Genomic DNA, 14,377 nt, shown 5'->3' with positions numbered 1-14,377 from the left:
TTGTGAGTCATTTTAGTGCAAAACAAATAAAAAAAAAAACACTCATAAAAATAATATTAAAATATGTACAAATATTTATACAGCTGTTACATGTACATGCGTTTTATATTTTTCGTGGAATAAGTTTCTGCCTACAAAGTTTATATTTCTAGTTGATAACTTGATCCTCTTTTCGCTTGCATTTAGATATCGACTGTTTTTTAAACGTATAAATCCTTGACAAGTGCACGCATAATTTATAAATCAATATATAACACTATTTCACACGGACCATCTTGTTTTATGATTTTCAGTTCAACCTTCCAAGGTTTGATTTTTTACATGCTTGTTTCCAACGTTTTTTCTTCTTTTATTTAATAATCGTCATATATTCCATTTATTGATAAAATGAAATACATTTGGCTTGCGAACTCGTTGATACATGGTAAATGCTGGGTCATTGTCAATATATCAAACACAATATTTAAATCTCTTTGAAAATTAATTACGTGTTACCCAACGTTTTTTTTTTTTTTTTAATTTTAGATTTGTGATTTTTATGTGTACAATAATGGTACAGAGAACTTATACTATTGCAACTTTAATTCTTCTTGCAACTGTCCTGCAACAAGGTATTGCATTTGTGATTAAAATGAATCATATAACGCTTTGAAAATATATCTAAAATTTTAAAAGAATTAAGCATCGGAAGTCGCTGAATAAATGAGATTTGAAAGTAGATTGTAATTGCTATACTTACAAAATACATGTACATGTTGCATTAATAGTTTTCTTTTTGTTTCATTAAGAATACATATATATGCATTGTATTAAGGAAAACAGGATCAAAGACAATTTGTCAAAAATGTTATGCAAAAACTTACCATTGACCGTATTCATGTACATTTATTTCATACATGTAATCAATTAATAATGGGATATTTTATTGAACAATTTCTAAGCATTAATTTGTAGTTTGGACACGATTTATACGCACCTTAACATTTACATTAAATTATGCTAGACTTAGTACTTAATTTAACTTGATAAAATGAAATTCTGTAAACGACAATAATGTGTTTAAATATTTTTATCTGATTGCAAAATATGAACATGTTAGAAAAACATTGAGAAATTGTGGTTTTTTTTTTTTTTATCTCGGTGAGTTTTTATTTCCAATAAATATACTGATTTCATTCTCTTTTTATTATATCCTAATATTATATGTAAATTGCAACATTTAATTATTGTCCCCATGCATGCACTATATGTTGAAATGGTGTTGAGTGAATGAACTTGAACTTAAAACATTTTTTTAAAGGACATTCCACTCCTGCAATAGGGTTTAGTGCGATCCTTTCAAAGGATGTCTATCTAGGCGACAACCAAGCCATACAATATGACAGAGTACTGACTAATATCGGAAACGGATACAACAAGTGGTCCGGACACTTCACAGCACCCATTAAAGGACTCTATGTGTTTTCATGCACGGTTATGGCTGAAAGTGAACACTATATAGCAGCTATGATGGTAAAGAATGGCCACGTAATGGCATATATACATTCAAATCTTACTGCATGGGAGACTGGGGCTATATCGGTGGTACTGGCTATGAAGAAAGGGGACAAAGTATGGATACGCCGATACCATGGTAATCGACTTATCCATGGGAAATATAACTTGTTTTCTGGATACCTCATTTCTACACAGATATGAATAAATTATTATAAATAAAATTTTCTGTCTTGTTATTTGTCAATTTTAAGATTCTCTTTGCAGTGTTACCTTTTGCTTTTAAAAAAGTAGGTCAACGACTTACTTTTTGTGCTATTGGCATTAAATATTTTATGAAATTGTCAGAAAAATCCCTCAAAATTTTACACTATCATTAAGATTTTCTTTCAGTTTATGAATAGCAGTGGCACTAAATCGATACCAAGCATTTTAAAATTTTCAGTAACAGTTTTATAGAATACTCTTGTCTGAATTTCCACTATCGGTTTACAAATCCCTACCCATTTTTTATTCAATTTAACAAAAACCTGAACGATCATTTTATAAGCCGTATAAAACTCCAAAAGATTGCTCTTTACCGATTATGTTTACATCCATATCGCTACTTTCTTTAATTGTCCAATAAGCGTGAGTTAAAATAATTAAAGTCTTGTTATTGTCGATCAGCAAGTTACACAGATGGAACATGCAGTCAATTCTTCAATATGAAGGTTACCATCATGGTTACTACAATTATAAGTAGATATCTGAGGTCAGACCGTGCAAATCCGTGAAGTTCGTGCTCTCTGTGATCATGTTGCTAAAGTTTCCATCGATCTCGAAATAATTTACGCATTGTCAACGTCAAAACTTCAACAAGATACGAAATAGAGACGTACATCTTTTAGTAAAAGTAGTTATTTTAATATATATAAAATTTAATGTACTTGTATATTGAGTGCTTATTGAGCCGAACAATGCATTTGCAAGCATTTCGTTGAAGTAAAAGAATGCGTACAGTGTATTTAATACAAAAAAGAAACTGATTGTTAAAAACTCCGATATAGAACTAATTTCATTTTATTCAATTTACATCATTCCATGTGTCTGATGGTGGTGATTGTCTTATACAGATTGGGGGGGGGGGGGTGTATAATCTAGGAAACACATCAACTATCGAACGGTTTGTCATTCAATGAGTCCGCTTTAATGCATGATTATGGATATTTTACAATTTCCCTCTAAACGAAACAAACTTAATTAGTCTAAAACCCATTGTTTTGAGATTCGAAGGTGTTCAGAACATTACCCGTGCTGTTAACTGATAAATCGTGATTCATGTGCGGTTCTAGAGATATGCACCCCTACCCCTCCCGTAAATACAAATTAATTAAATTCACATCGCAAATAAAATTCATGAAATCCAAAAAGAAGGCTTCGGACTCTTTGAGAACAAAATCAAGATATCCCTCCCCCTTTTCGGATTTTAATTGGGGATCTGCACTTTAATTGTGATGCCTGCAACCGTCTTTTATTGGAAATGGAAAATACTGATTGAATAATCATAGGAATATACTTTGCAGTAATATTCGAGTCATGGTACTCTGACAGGTTTAATAATCAACTACATGTAACTTAATTGATAATCGTCCAATGGCATGAACATCGCTCACTTCAAGATCGGTCTACAATGTAACCGACCACGTGACAAAAACCAAGGACCGTGCAAGCATTATTTTGGACAGTCTTCGATGGAATCAGCCGTTATTCTTTATGGTCCCAAAGAACATGTTCCAGCCATGAACATTTTTCCTTGTTTCGAAGACTTAAAGAACTTCAAAGGAACGTAAACAATTAAATAATCATTTATAATGCTCTCTTTTCTGCCATGTTGCCTGGTGTGTTTTTCTTCACTCAACGATCTCCTGACTCCCCGCCCTTGTAATTCGTGCGTCCCGATTAATGAGCTTTTTGAGGTGAAATATGAGAAACTCTTTTTACTCCCATTGTTTCCCTTTCAGATTTTAAGAAGTTTTCAAACCGTCCTCTTTCTGTGATGGAGCTGATGACAATAGCTGCACCTACATGTAGCTGGGAAATCCTGAATATGACAATGTTGAATGTATATTATATTAAACAGTCATAGAGTAAACATAATATTGGCAATCTATTTTTAAATATAATATGTCTTCAATACCATCTGCTGGCCATGAAGCGCAGATCAAGAAATAAATCTTCTTGGGGAGTCCGGGGGGTTTGGGATCGGTTTGGGTGGATGATTTTGAGTCCTACATGTACATGTATGTTGGGTAATTTTACCATCTTTTTGAAATTAGTTTGGATTATTCTAAGGGGGGGGGTAACTCCGCCAATTTCCTGAATCGCGCAACCAGAAAGCCAAGGAAGGCTGATTATGTCATGAAATACATGCATGAGAAATAATTATTATTAACCCGTGAGCATTACATTAACATATTACTTTAATTTTCAACATTTAAACGGAAGACGGAAAAATATTTAGATTTTTCCTTACTATTGAATAATTTAAAGCTAAAGTTGTAACATCATACAACAAATCTGATTGGTAATTGGTTGACAACCCAGCCTTTTTAAAATACTGATACTAATTTACTATGGACCAATATTTTCTTCAATTCTAACAACATTTATAAACATGCATTTGCACAGCTCATGCATCTTGGAGGCACGTAGCATCAGGGGTGGGCGTGGGGGTGGGCGGGGGCTTGTCCATCACCTATACATGTATTTCTCGCAGCAAACACTGTTTTCTCTCAAATTTACATACATGTATAAAAAATCAAATTACATTGTACCTTGAAGAAATCGAGATGAAAATAAAGAAATTAACTGTGAAGTTGAAGTAAATAGGTATACGCCTCAAACCCCTCCCTGGATTAGAATTTTCCTGATTTCTAAAAGATTTTTGACATGAATTAAAATAGTTATTACACAGCTTGTAAAAGTAACTGTTTGATCAATGTTTGCTCATTGTTAGCCATACTCTAAAAAGTCTAGTAATTTAGCTTTAAGTGAGATGAACAGTTTGTTCAAGATATATAAGCACATGTATTTGTTTGAAGATAATAAAGTTCTGTTTTTTGTTTTTTGTTTAAAGAAAGAGGACAAAGAATAATGGCAATGTTAGGTCAAAACCCTCCTTTCTTTCTATGCACATCTTCTCCCAATTTGCATCCATTTCTTACCCTTTTCACAATTTTTTTTCTCTCTCTCTCTCTTCACTCTTGCTTACTCTCTCTCCTTAAACCCTCTCTTTCCCCTCTAATACCCCCCTCGCTTTTCTATTTCCACTCTTCCTCTTCGCTCTCTCCAAATAATACCTTACAGAGACTCTTCTAACTCACACTTTATCTCCCCTAACACTTCCCTCCTCACCAAAATTCCGTCGTCTCTTCTAACTCATACTCACCTTCTCTCTCATCTCAACCTTTTTCCCTTTTCCCAACTCACACCTTTTCAGTGTGAGTAGAAAGAAAGGGAGGGGGAAAGAGGAGTGTGAGTGGGAAGAAAGAGGCGGAGAAGTGTGAGTGGAGAGTGAAAGAGGGTGGAGTGTTAGTGGAGAGTGAGAGAGGTGGAGTGTGAGTGGAGAGTGAATGGGGTGGGGTGTGAGTGAGAAAGGGTGGAGTGTGAGTGGAGAGTGAGAGGGAGAGGGAGGAGTGTGAGTGGAGAGTGAGAGAGGAAGGAGTGTGAGTGGAGAGTGAGAGGGAGGAGTGTGAGTGGAGAGTGAGAGAGGAAGGAGTGTGAGTGGAGAGTGAGAGAGCGAGGCGTGTGATCGGGGAGAGTGAGAGGGAGGAGTGTGAGTGGAGAGTGAGAGGGAGGAGTGTGAGTGGAGAGTGAGAGAGGAAGGAGTGTGAGTGGAGAGTGAGAGAGCGAGGCGTGTGATCGGGGAGAGTGAGAGGGAGGAGTGTGAGTGGAGAGTGAGAGGGAGGAGTGTGAGTGGAGAGTGAGAGGGAGTGAGGTGAGTGGAGAGTGAAAGTTAGGAATGCGAGTGGAGGGAAAGAGAGAGGGAAAGAGAGAGAGAGAGAGACAGAGAAAGAGAGAGAGAGAGGATTGTGAGTGGAGATAAATAGAGAGAAAGAAGTGTTAGTTGAGAAAAAGAGAGGAGTGTGAGTGTGAAAAAAAGAGACGGAGAGAGAGACACACAGAGAGAGAGAGAGAGAGAGAGAGAGAGAGAGAGAGAGTGAATTGGGAGAGTTGGGAGAGAGGGAGGGAGGTGAGTGGAGAGTGAAAGTTAGGAATACGAGTGGAGGGAAAGAGAGAGGGAAAGAGAGAGAGACAGAGAAAGAGAGAGAGAGAGGATTGTGAGTGGAGATAAATAGAGAGAAAGAAGTGTTAGTTGAGAAAAAGAGAGGAGTGTGAGTGTGAAAAAAAGAGACGGAGAGAGAGACACACAGAGAGAAAGAGAGAGAGAGAGAGAGAGAGAGAGAGAGAGAGAGAGAGAGAGAGAGAGAGAGAGAGTGAATTGGGAGAGTTGGGAGAGTTGGGAGAGAGTGACAAGTGAGTGGAGAGAGACAGAGAGAGAAAAAAGTTAGGAGTGTGAGGGGAGAGAAAGAAAGTTGATGGGAGGAGTGAAATTGAGGGGAAATATAGAAAGGGTGTGGGTGGGGAGAGAGAGTCATCATTAGAGGGAGGGTGTTAATGATTAAATAGAGAGAACAAGAGAAAGCGGAGTTGGGAGAGAGGGGGAGTGTGAGTGGGGAGAGATATTTTTTTACGAACAAACAAGTTCAAATCAAGTCGTTCGCACAAAAAAGCAAAACATTTTCAGACACATAAATTCCCAAAATGGACTATCGTTTGACTTAAGCTTTGACGAGATAGCTAAACTCAATATCCGATTTGCTTTATAAATATTGTAACTTTTTAAAAGTGATTTGTTTAGATTTTACTATGAAAGTGTTTAAAATATATTCATTAAATGCAAAAAACTTTCTGATTAAAAAATGATATCACATATGGCGGAAAGTCGGAAGCTGCAGCACTAGGTGCGTTTTATAAATTGATCCTATTCTTATTAATGTCTAAAGTATTCTAATATAAAAAATCTCGAATTTTATTGCAGGAAAACAAACCATTTCTTATTTACCAAACTGAATTTATGATACCCCCCCCCCCCCCCCAAAAAAAATGTTTTTAATGTACGATTTTGATTAATCGTACATTAACAAACGTTCTTATTATTGAAAAATCTAGTTTTAATATTCAATACTATGTTTTTATTATCATTATCAAAGAAAATCGATCGAATAATTGATCTAAGCAATTCGAATAGTTGATATAAAGAATTTTTTATGTTAGAAAAAAATCAAAACTGCGCTTGATATTCTTGAGTGTTTAATTGGAATTTGAAGTATAAGCACTCATTTCAAATAAATTACAAATATATTTTACTTAAAGCGATCGCTTTATAACCGCAAACACGCCTAAAACATTTTATGGTTCAGTATGTAAGTAAAAATAGGTACAAATATAAAGTATATCATCGGTTTTTATTATCGTTATTCATATATGTACATTAGATGTGTAAATTTCTTTTAATTCTTGTCAACTGTAAATGAGCCATTTTAAACACAGAGCGCCCTTTCAAATCTAAAATTTCTTAAAACCAGAATGCCATACACAACTGAAAACGCCAGGAATTGATATGAATTACAACAATTAGCGCTAATAGAAGAGCATAGTCGGACTTTTTGCGTTCCTCGCTGTGGGAATATTGTGTTTGATTTGATTTGATACAAGGAAGTTATTATTTCACAGCGACAGGAAAGAAAGTAATTATCCATATTTTATTATTTTGTACTTTAAAATTGACCCTTTAGATTACATTTACAATCCGGAAATAGCATTACATGTCTCCATTTAGTGTATGTATTTAAATCATAACAATGGTTACGTTAATATTTTTATCATTTTTTGTGTCTGAAAGCTGCTCTGCGCGATGTGATGAAAGCGGGTAAGGTTTGTTATTATCAAACTTTTAGGATTCTTAGTCTATGTTTATGTGTTTGTTTTTAAGTTTTGCTTTTGAGATATTAATGTAAGAAATGTAAACTGTTTCTAAGCATGTAGTGTGACTGTATATTTATTGAAAAATGATACCCCAAAACAGGTTCAAATGTTTTAGAGCATATGAAAATTATACCACTGAACAGATTTAGAGTAAATTTCTGTTCAATCAAGATTTAGATCAAAATTTCACACCACTGTATTAATACTTAATTGAGCAAAACCGTGTTTTGTTCTATTTTGTATATATACCACTTATTATTTCTTTAGACATTATCAATGTTGTTCGGGATACGAATGGAATAACATGCTACGGAAATGCATTAGTAAGTATCTTAAAGGAGATTAAAAAGTGTTTTCGATTTAAACCAGATTCCTTATTCAACTAAATAAGCAATCAGTGTTTGTCCTGACTACCATTTTGATCTATTTTTCAGAATGTAAGCCAGGATTCTATGGAATAAACTGTTCTAAGACATGTTTGTTACCTTATTATGGAGAAGGCTGTCAACAGGAGTGTGTTTGTTCAACAGAAGAAGAATGTGACATATCAATAGGGTGCCAAAGTAAGTGAATTTGATATCAAAGAAAATTGTTTTGACATGCATTTATTGATACACGTTTCTTACATTAAGTTTCATATACATTTATGCCTCTTTGTTATTGAATATTGAAAGCGTTGCCGTCTTTTATAGGGAAATCAACAACATTAACAACAACAACAACGACAACAGAAAAAGTTGCCACAATAACAACAGCGATAACAACAGCAACAAAAACACACCTTAACAAATCAGGAAAATATTTAAAACGCTCAACAACAACGTCTGATCATAATGTCAAGATTTCGTCAGTGAACATAGCAATATCGATTGATACCACCAGAAATCTTGAAATCACTAGATTTAGTACCAAGGAAATAACGCTCTCAGATTCATCAACTGCCTTGTTTAACCCAAAGAACATGCTTTTCATGGCCATTTTTGTGGTTGGTTTAATTCTCGTTACACTCGTTATTGTTTATTTGTTTAGAATGATCTGTAAACGTTGTTCTGCAAAGCGAGACGTCAAATGTTATAATAAAGGCGAATGTCTGGCAAACAATTTACCAGAATCAATTCATTATGAAGAAATTTCGAATGTAGTGAGTTTAAGTGTGGATAACAGGTATGCTCCTCTGCAGCAATCAAATATGGATCAATATGTCAAACCCCTGGTCGGTCCAAAAGAACATGAACAGAACACTGAGAAAAATATTGTACACGATACATTTATCAATAGCATTTTCACTGCCGTGAATCGGGATATTTCTTCGGATTGTTCAGAATCAGGGTCCACGGATTCAAAAGGGATATCAGATACCACTGTCTTCCACGAAAGGGTTAAATGAACAATCAGTGACAGCAAATCTTATTGTGGTGGCGGCGACAGACAATAGCGAAAATAACGGAGACTATTTGACTGTACTCAACTAAATTTTAACAAAGCCAAATTTTTGCAGGAATAGATTAAAATATTTTCAATTATTTGCAAGGTTAATCAAAAAATTATACACTCAACATAACTTCTAAGTGTTCATCGAGTATAATGTATTTACCATATTAAATTAGCACTTTTATTTGTCTTGTCTATGGTGACCGATTTCAACTTAACTTTTAAATAGTAAAAAACCTTATATTAAACTTGACCTTAGTTTGCAACCTAAGACCTTAATTTTTGCTACACATCACAATCACTTCAGATTTGGTTGAATTCAGAGGATTTGGGTTTCTCTAAGTTGCTGATGAAAATGACGTTACACTTTTGAACAAGAAAAATGTATTAAAATCGTGTGATTGCTTAATATTGAAACATTGCAGAGAACATAATAAACAACAAATTTAAAGTGAGTACATTGCGTCGTCGAAAAAATTCAGACACATAGTTTCTTTGGCTTTGGCTGTTTTCTCAATAACCATTTTGGCTGTGTTTTTCTTTTTTGAACTATCACGAAAAACTAAAATTTATTACAAAAAAATTATGGTAGATCATTTTAAGCATTTCCCGAAAAAAGTACACATTTTATGTTTTGACGTTTCGTCAAACGTAATTGATTTCAATTGTTGTTGTCTTATTTTTGTCTGACACTATCACCCTTGTGAGATCAGTTTGTCCGCTGTGAAACAGCAGTGTGAGATTGTTCTGTCTTACACTGTTATTGCTATTTAAGTTTAAAACGAAAACGAACGTTGTCTGCTCTACAGAAATGAAAAAAAAATGGATTAAGATTATCCATTAAGTAATGGTTTTGCTTGATTTATAACAACTTATCATATTTTTAAGATCTAATTTTGACTTGCACTTAAAATAGTATGCGGAGGGATAATCCGAAAGTAATACTTTAAACGTCATAACAAAATAATGTTTAGTGGAAAAAAAATGCAAGAAAATTAATCATTCATTATTTACTCGTGTGGGATAGTGAACACCTCCAGGCCTAGATTAACGGTCTATGACCCGGCAAAGCCTCGTCCTAGAACGTAAATTTTTCCTATCCCACACAGGTAATAATTGATTCTATTAATTTGTGCTACATGTATTGAATAAAAGACATATCGATGATATACTGTTGAAAATGTCACATCATTTTATTTCGTAATTTTCAAATTATTCTATTTATTGGGATGAAAACTTACACGTAGAAATTTTGTTGAGTGTAATTAATAACCGGCAAGGTTAATGGAAAAGGGTGATTTTCTAATTAAATCTATGATTGATATTTGCAAAATAATTGCAAACTTCTCTTCTGAGATGCATGTTTTGTTGCATTTCGTGTCTCCACATTCCTTGAAGGATCTCTTCTTTTCAAATAATCTCCCCGCCCTTCGAAGAAGGGAAGGCATATTGCTTTGCTGCTGTCTGTCTGTCGGTCGGTCGGTCCACCAACAGTTTCCGTTAATTTTATTCGCATAGGATGCACCTATTGAAATGAAATTTCGTACACAGGTTTATCATAATAATATCTAGGTCAAGTTTTATTTTAGGTGCGATCAAGCAATTATGGACCGAGTTGTGCCACTTGGACGTAGAAATATTCCAATTATTTGCAATTTCCGTTCAGTTTCATTCCAAAGGATGCATATATTGAAATTAAATTTGGTATACAGGTTTATCATAATAATATCTTGATCTGGTTTGGTTTTGGGTGCGATTGAGCAATTTTCGACAAAGTTGTGCCCCTTGGACGTAGACAAATTCCAATTATTTACGTTTCCGTTCATTTTCTTTGCATTGGATGCACATATTGGAATGAAATTTGGTATACATGTTTATCATAATAATATCTAGGTCAGGTTCTATTTTGGGTGTGATCAAGCAATTTTCGACAGAGTTGTACCCCTTTGACATAGAAAAATTCTAATTATTTGCAGTTTCCGTTCATTTTCTAACATTTTAGTATACATGTTTATTATAAACATATCTAGGTCAAGTTTAACTTTTGGTACGTTCAAGCATTTTTTGAGTTATACCCATTGGACTTAGAAATTTTTTATTTATTTGTAGTTTCCGTTCATTTTCTTCGTAGTTCTTTCCAAGGAAAGGGTGCATAAGTGTTTTAGAAACATCTCTTGTTTATAGTGTCCTTAGTCCACCTAGAGGATGTACAAATTCAAAATGATTCAATGACCCTAAAAAGATATTAGCCTTTATTTGTCCTAAAGAAATTAACAAAAACAGACAAAGAATAAAGGTCATGAGACCTCCTATATTAAGCTGAATATAAAAAAAAACACTGTCAGCTGACATTAAAAGTATCCGCCTAGGAAGTTCTTTTCTATTATTTATCTTAATGCTGAAAATTATGTAATATTGGTGATTTGGCTAGGACATATAAAAATGTACCACGTTTGAGTAGGGTAGTGCTAAACACCAATATTAATGGTTACAATTTTCAAAAATTCAAAATACATAAATAACCGTTGGGAAAAAACAAATGACAAATTACATAAATGCTATTATTTACCAAAATACTGTATTATGTTATACTGGAATTGTAGCTAGGGCATATAAAGAAGATACCACAGTGAATAAAATCATTTATTTTGATAATAAGGGAAGCAAACTAAAGGGGAGGTCTTAACAATAATGCGATCATCCGAAATTGAAGGGAAGATACATTACAGTGGTAAAATTGGACTATCCCTGCACACAACTAAACTGTATAATTTATATACAACAAACTATTGAATAAGAAAAAATACCGGAATCAAAATAAAAAAGCATGATTGCAAAAGGCCCACCTAAGGTGGACTAAACAGATCATGGCAGTCAACAAATAATTTAGGTTTTGACAGACAACCCCCCCAAACAATATACATAACATTTAATACTAATAAATGTATATGACTACCTGTACATATGTACTACTAGCAATATAAGTGCTTGTTGAAATATACAATATTGAGACTTTGAGTTATATCACATATCTCTTGGATATTAACACAGTTTACCAAGGACATAAAGCAAACACTTAATCCAGACATTCACATGCATTCAAATGTATCAAGATATAAATTTTACAACCATCATGTTAAGTCCACTAAAGTGGCGAGAAACCAGTAAGCATGGTTAAGGAACAAACATGTACACGTACTAAAATGAAAAATAATTCATTTTCATACAATTTGCCATCAACGCACAAACTCATTTCTGACTTGGGCTTATGCGATAAGAATCATACATGGCATGACAAAAGTCACAAATAAATCACAAAGCATTGGCTTCTAACTTCTGTGACCCTTAGTTGAAAATTGGAATGAAACTATGAAAGGAAAACACTAGTTAATTCTAAAACCCCATTTGACATTAAACAGATATGAAAGCAGAGCAGTTAACATCTTCAATATGTATCAAATGTAAGAAGGGGAAAGCAATCTTAAATTGATTTGGCACCAGAAATTTTATACTAGGAATTAAAGAAATAGATAACACCAGAGCTGCCTTTAATATTCTATTTACAATATTTGTATCATTATTTAGTTTAATTAAGTACATATAGTGTAAACAATTCAGATCAAAACACAGCAGCTGACTTCTGACCTGTGACGAGCATTAGAATTACCTATAGTACACTCAACCGCAGTGGTCATTGTACTTCGAGAGGTAGCTAAGGGTTAAAATGTACAGATTGACAACCGTATGTTTATGCGAATTACGTCAGATTTCCATCTGCCCATCTTTTGTATGCAGTTTTTTACAATAACCTAATTGTGTCGCATGAGTGGCAGTCCATATTTCGAAACTGCTGCCCTTGTAAAGTTCAGGGTTGAAACCAATGAAACGAATTATGTTACGAAGATGTTTCCTGCAAATACATGGAATACCGGTGTAACGAAGAATATTGACCCGGGTTGAAAATTGACCCGGGGGTCATTTTTCAACGTTGAATATTGACCCGGGGGGTCATTTATCAACGTTGAAAATTGAGACCAAAATCGTGAAATTTATACCCGGGGTCATTTTTCAACGGTATGAGAAAGATTTTTCTAAACTCTGATGACATCGACCCGTTGAAAAATGATCCTGTTGAGAATTGACCCAAACCTAAGAGTTTTGATCTGAACTGAAACTTACTCTACACGGTTTAAATGTACAATCATGCACATATTTGAAAGTTTCAGTTTTAAAATGTACATACTGTCCGATACATATGCGGACGTGACTAATTTCTTTTAGGCTGATATGTCCAATTAATCATTTAGTTTTTAGATTGAAAATATGATATCCATTTATTATTACAATACTATGTATAAAAGCTAAGAAGATGACCGTTTGTTTCGGAATGGAGCAGGCGAGTAGGGCTAGAATACTTTTTGACATAGATGCCATGGTTTTCATTCCCTCATGTGACAGAATTTAAAGTTTAAACTTGTCACAATCTGTGATAAATATATCTAACAAACATATTGCCCGTTATCGTCACGTTTAAGGCAATTCAACAGAGCTCTATTCGATAGGCGCCTGACGTTGTATATTTTTCTAATAATTGAAAATATATAACCTCTATACTGCTTTATTGGGTAAAGGGTATATATATTTATATCACGACAAAAGGATATAATGTCAGATACCTATGCTTAATATGAAAAAGAATATTTCACTGACAAAATAATAAATGATTGGTTGTCATATTTTTATCCTTTTTTCATATATACTGGGTTTTTTATGCGTATAAATACAGCATATACATATTTACACGGTTTTAATTTTTTACGATTTTTCATAAACTTGTCTGATTAACTTTATTGAAGAACCATCCGATTTTCTTCATATACAGTCATGGTTCTTCTTAAAAATGCAATTTATTTCTATTATTTTGAGTTTTCAATTCTATTATTTACCTGTAAATTAGAAACACAGGCAACTGACGTAATATATTTTCTCAAAATTAAAAACATATAACCTCTACAGCAAAAATGTTATCAATTTAAAAAAAAGTAGGTTTACATCTAAATATACAGTCGGAGGATGGTTGATCATGAAAAGGTATGCAAAAAGTATACAACTGATAGATATGTTGTTTTGAGCAGCTGTATCAAGGAAAAATCCGAATTGCTTTTAACATGTACAAATTGAAGCAACCAGGACAGTGACAGGGATCAGAGTTAATTCTTCTAAAATAATTTTATATAGTGAGCTTAATTTGGAAACCTCGAAATCTCGAAGGGATAACCATAAACTAATTATATTCTACAAGAATATAAGTGGTTTAGCACCACAAGATATGTTAGATTGAATTCAATCATATTGTCTTACTGAACATGCATAAATTCATAGATCGAATTAGCTTTTTTACTATAAATATATATATATATAT

The 14,377-nt window shown here is 33.8% G+C and overlaps 1 protein-coding gene and 1 pseudogene across 1 annotated transcript; both read left to right on the top strand.

The window, feature by feature from the left end:
• The first annotated feature begins 262 nt into the window (after positions 1-262).
• On the top strand, positions 263-1,698 carry LOC128157957 (cerebellin-3-like). Its single transcript, XM_052820631.1, has 3 exons — positions 263-307; positions 526-611; positions 1,301-1,698. The coding sequence occupies exons 2-3, from the start codon at positions 539-541 to the stop codon at positions 1,696-1,698; spliced, it is 471 nt and encodes a 156-aa protein (XP_052676591.1). The 5' UTR covers positions 263-307; positions 526-538.
• Positions 1,699-7,746: 6,048 nt separating this feature from the next.
• LOC128161294 (uncharacterized) lies at positions 7,747-9,366 on the top strand (annotated as a pseudogene).
• The last annotated feature ends 5,011 nt before the right edge of the window (positions 9,367-14,377 follow it).

This window comes from Crassostrea angulata, chromosome 8 (assembly GCF_025612915.1).
Source record: "Crassostrea angulata isolate pt1a10 chromosome 8, ASM2561291v2, whole genome shotgun sequence".
Classification (NCBI taxonomy): domain Eukaryota; kingdom Metazoa; phylum Mollusca; class Bivalvia; order Ostreida; family Ostreidae; genus Magallana; species Magallana angulata.
Note: the sequence above shows the minus strand (reverse complement) of the source record. Positions and strands in the feature narration are given on the sequence as shown.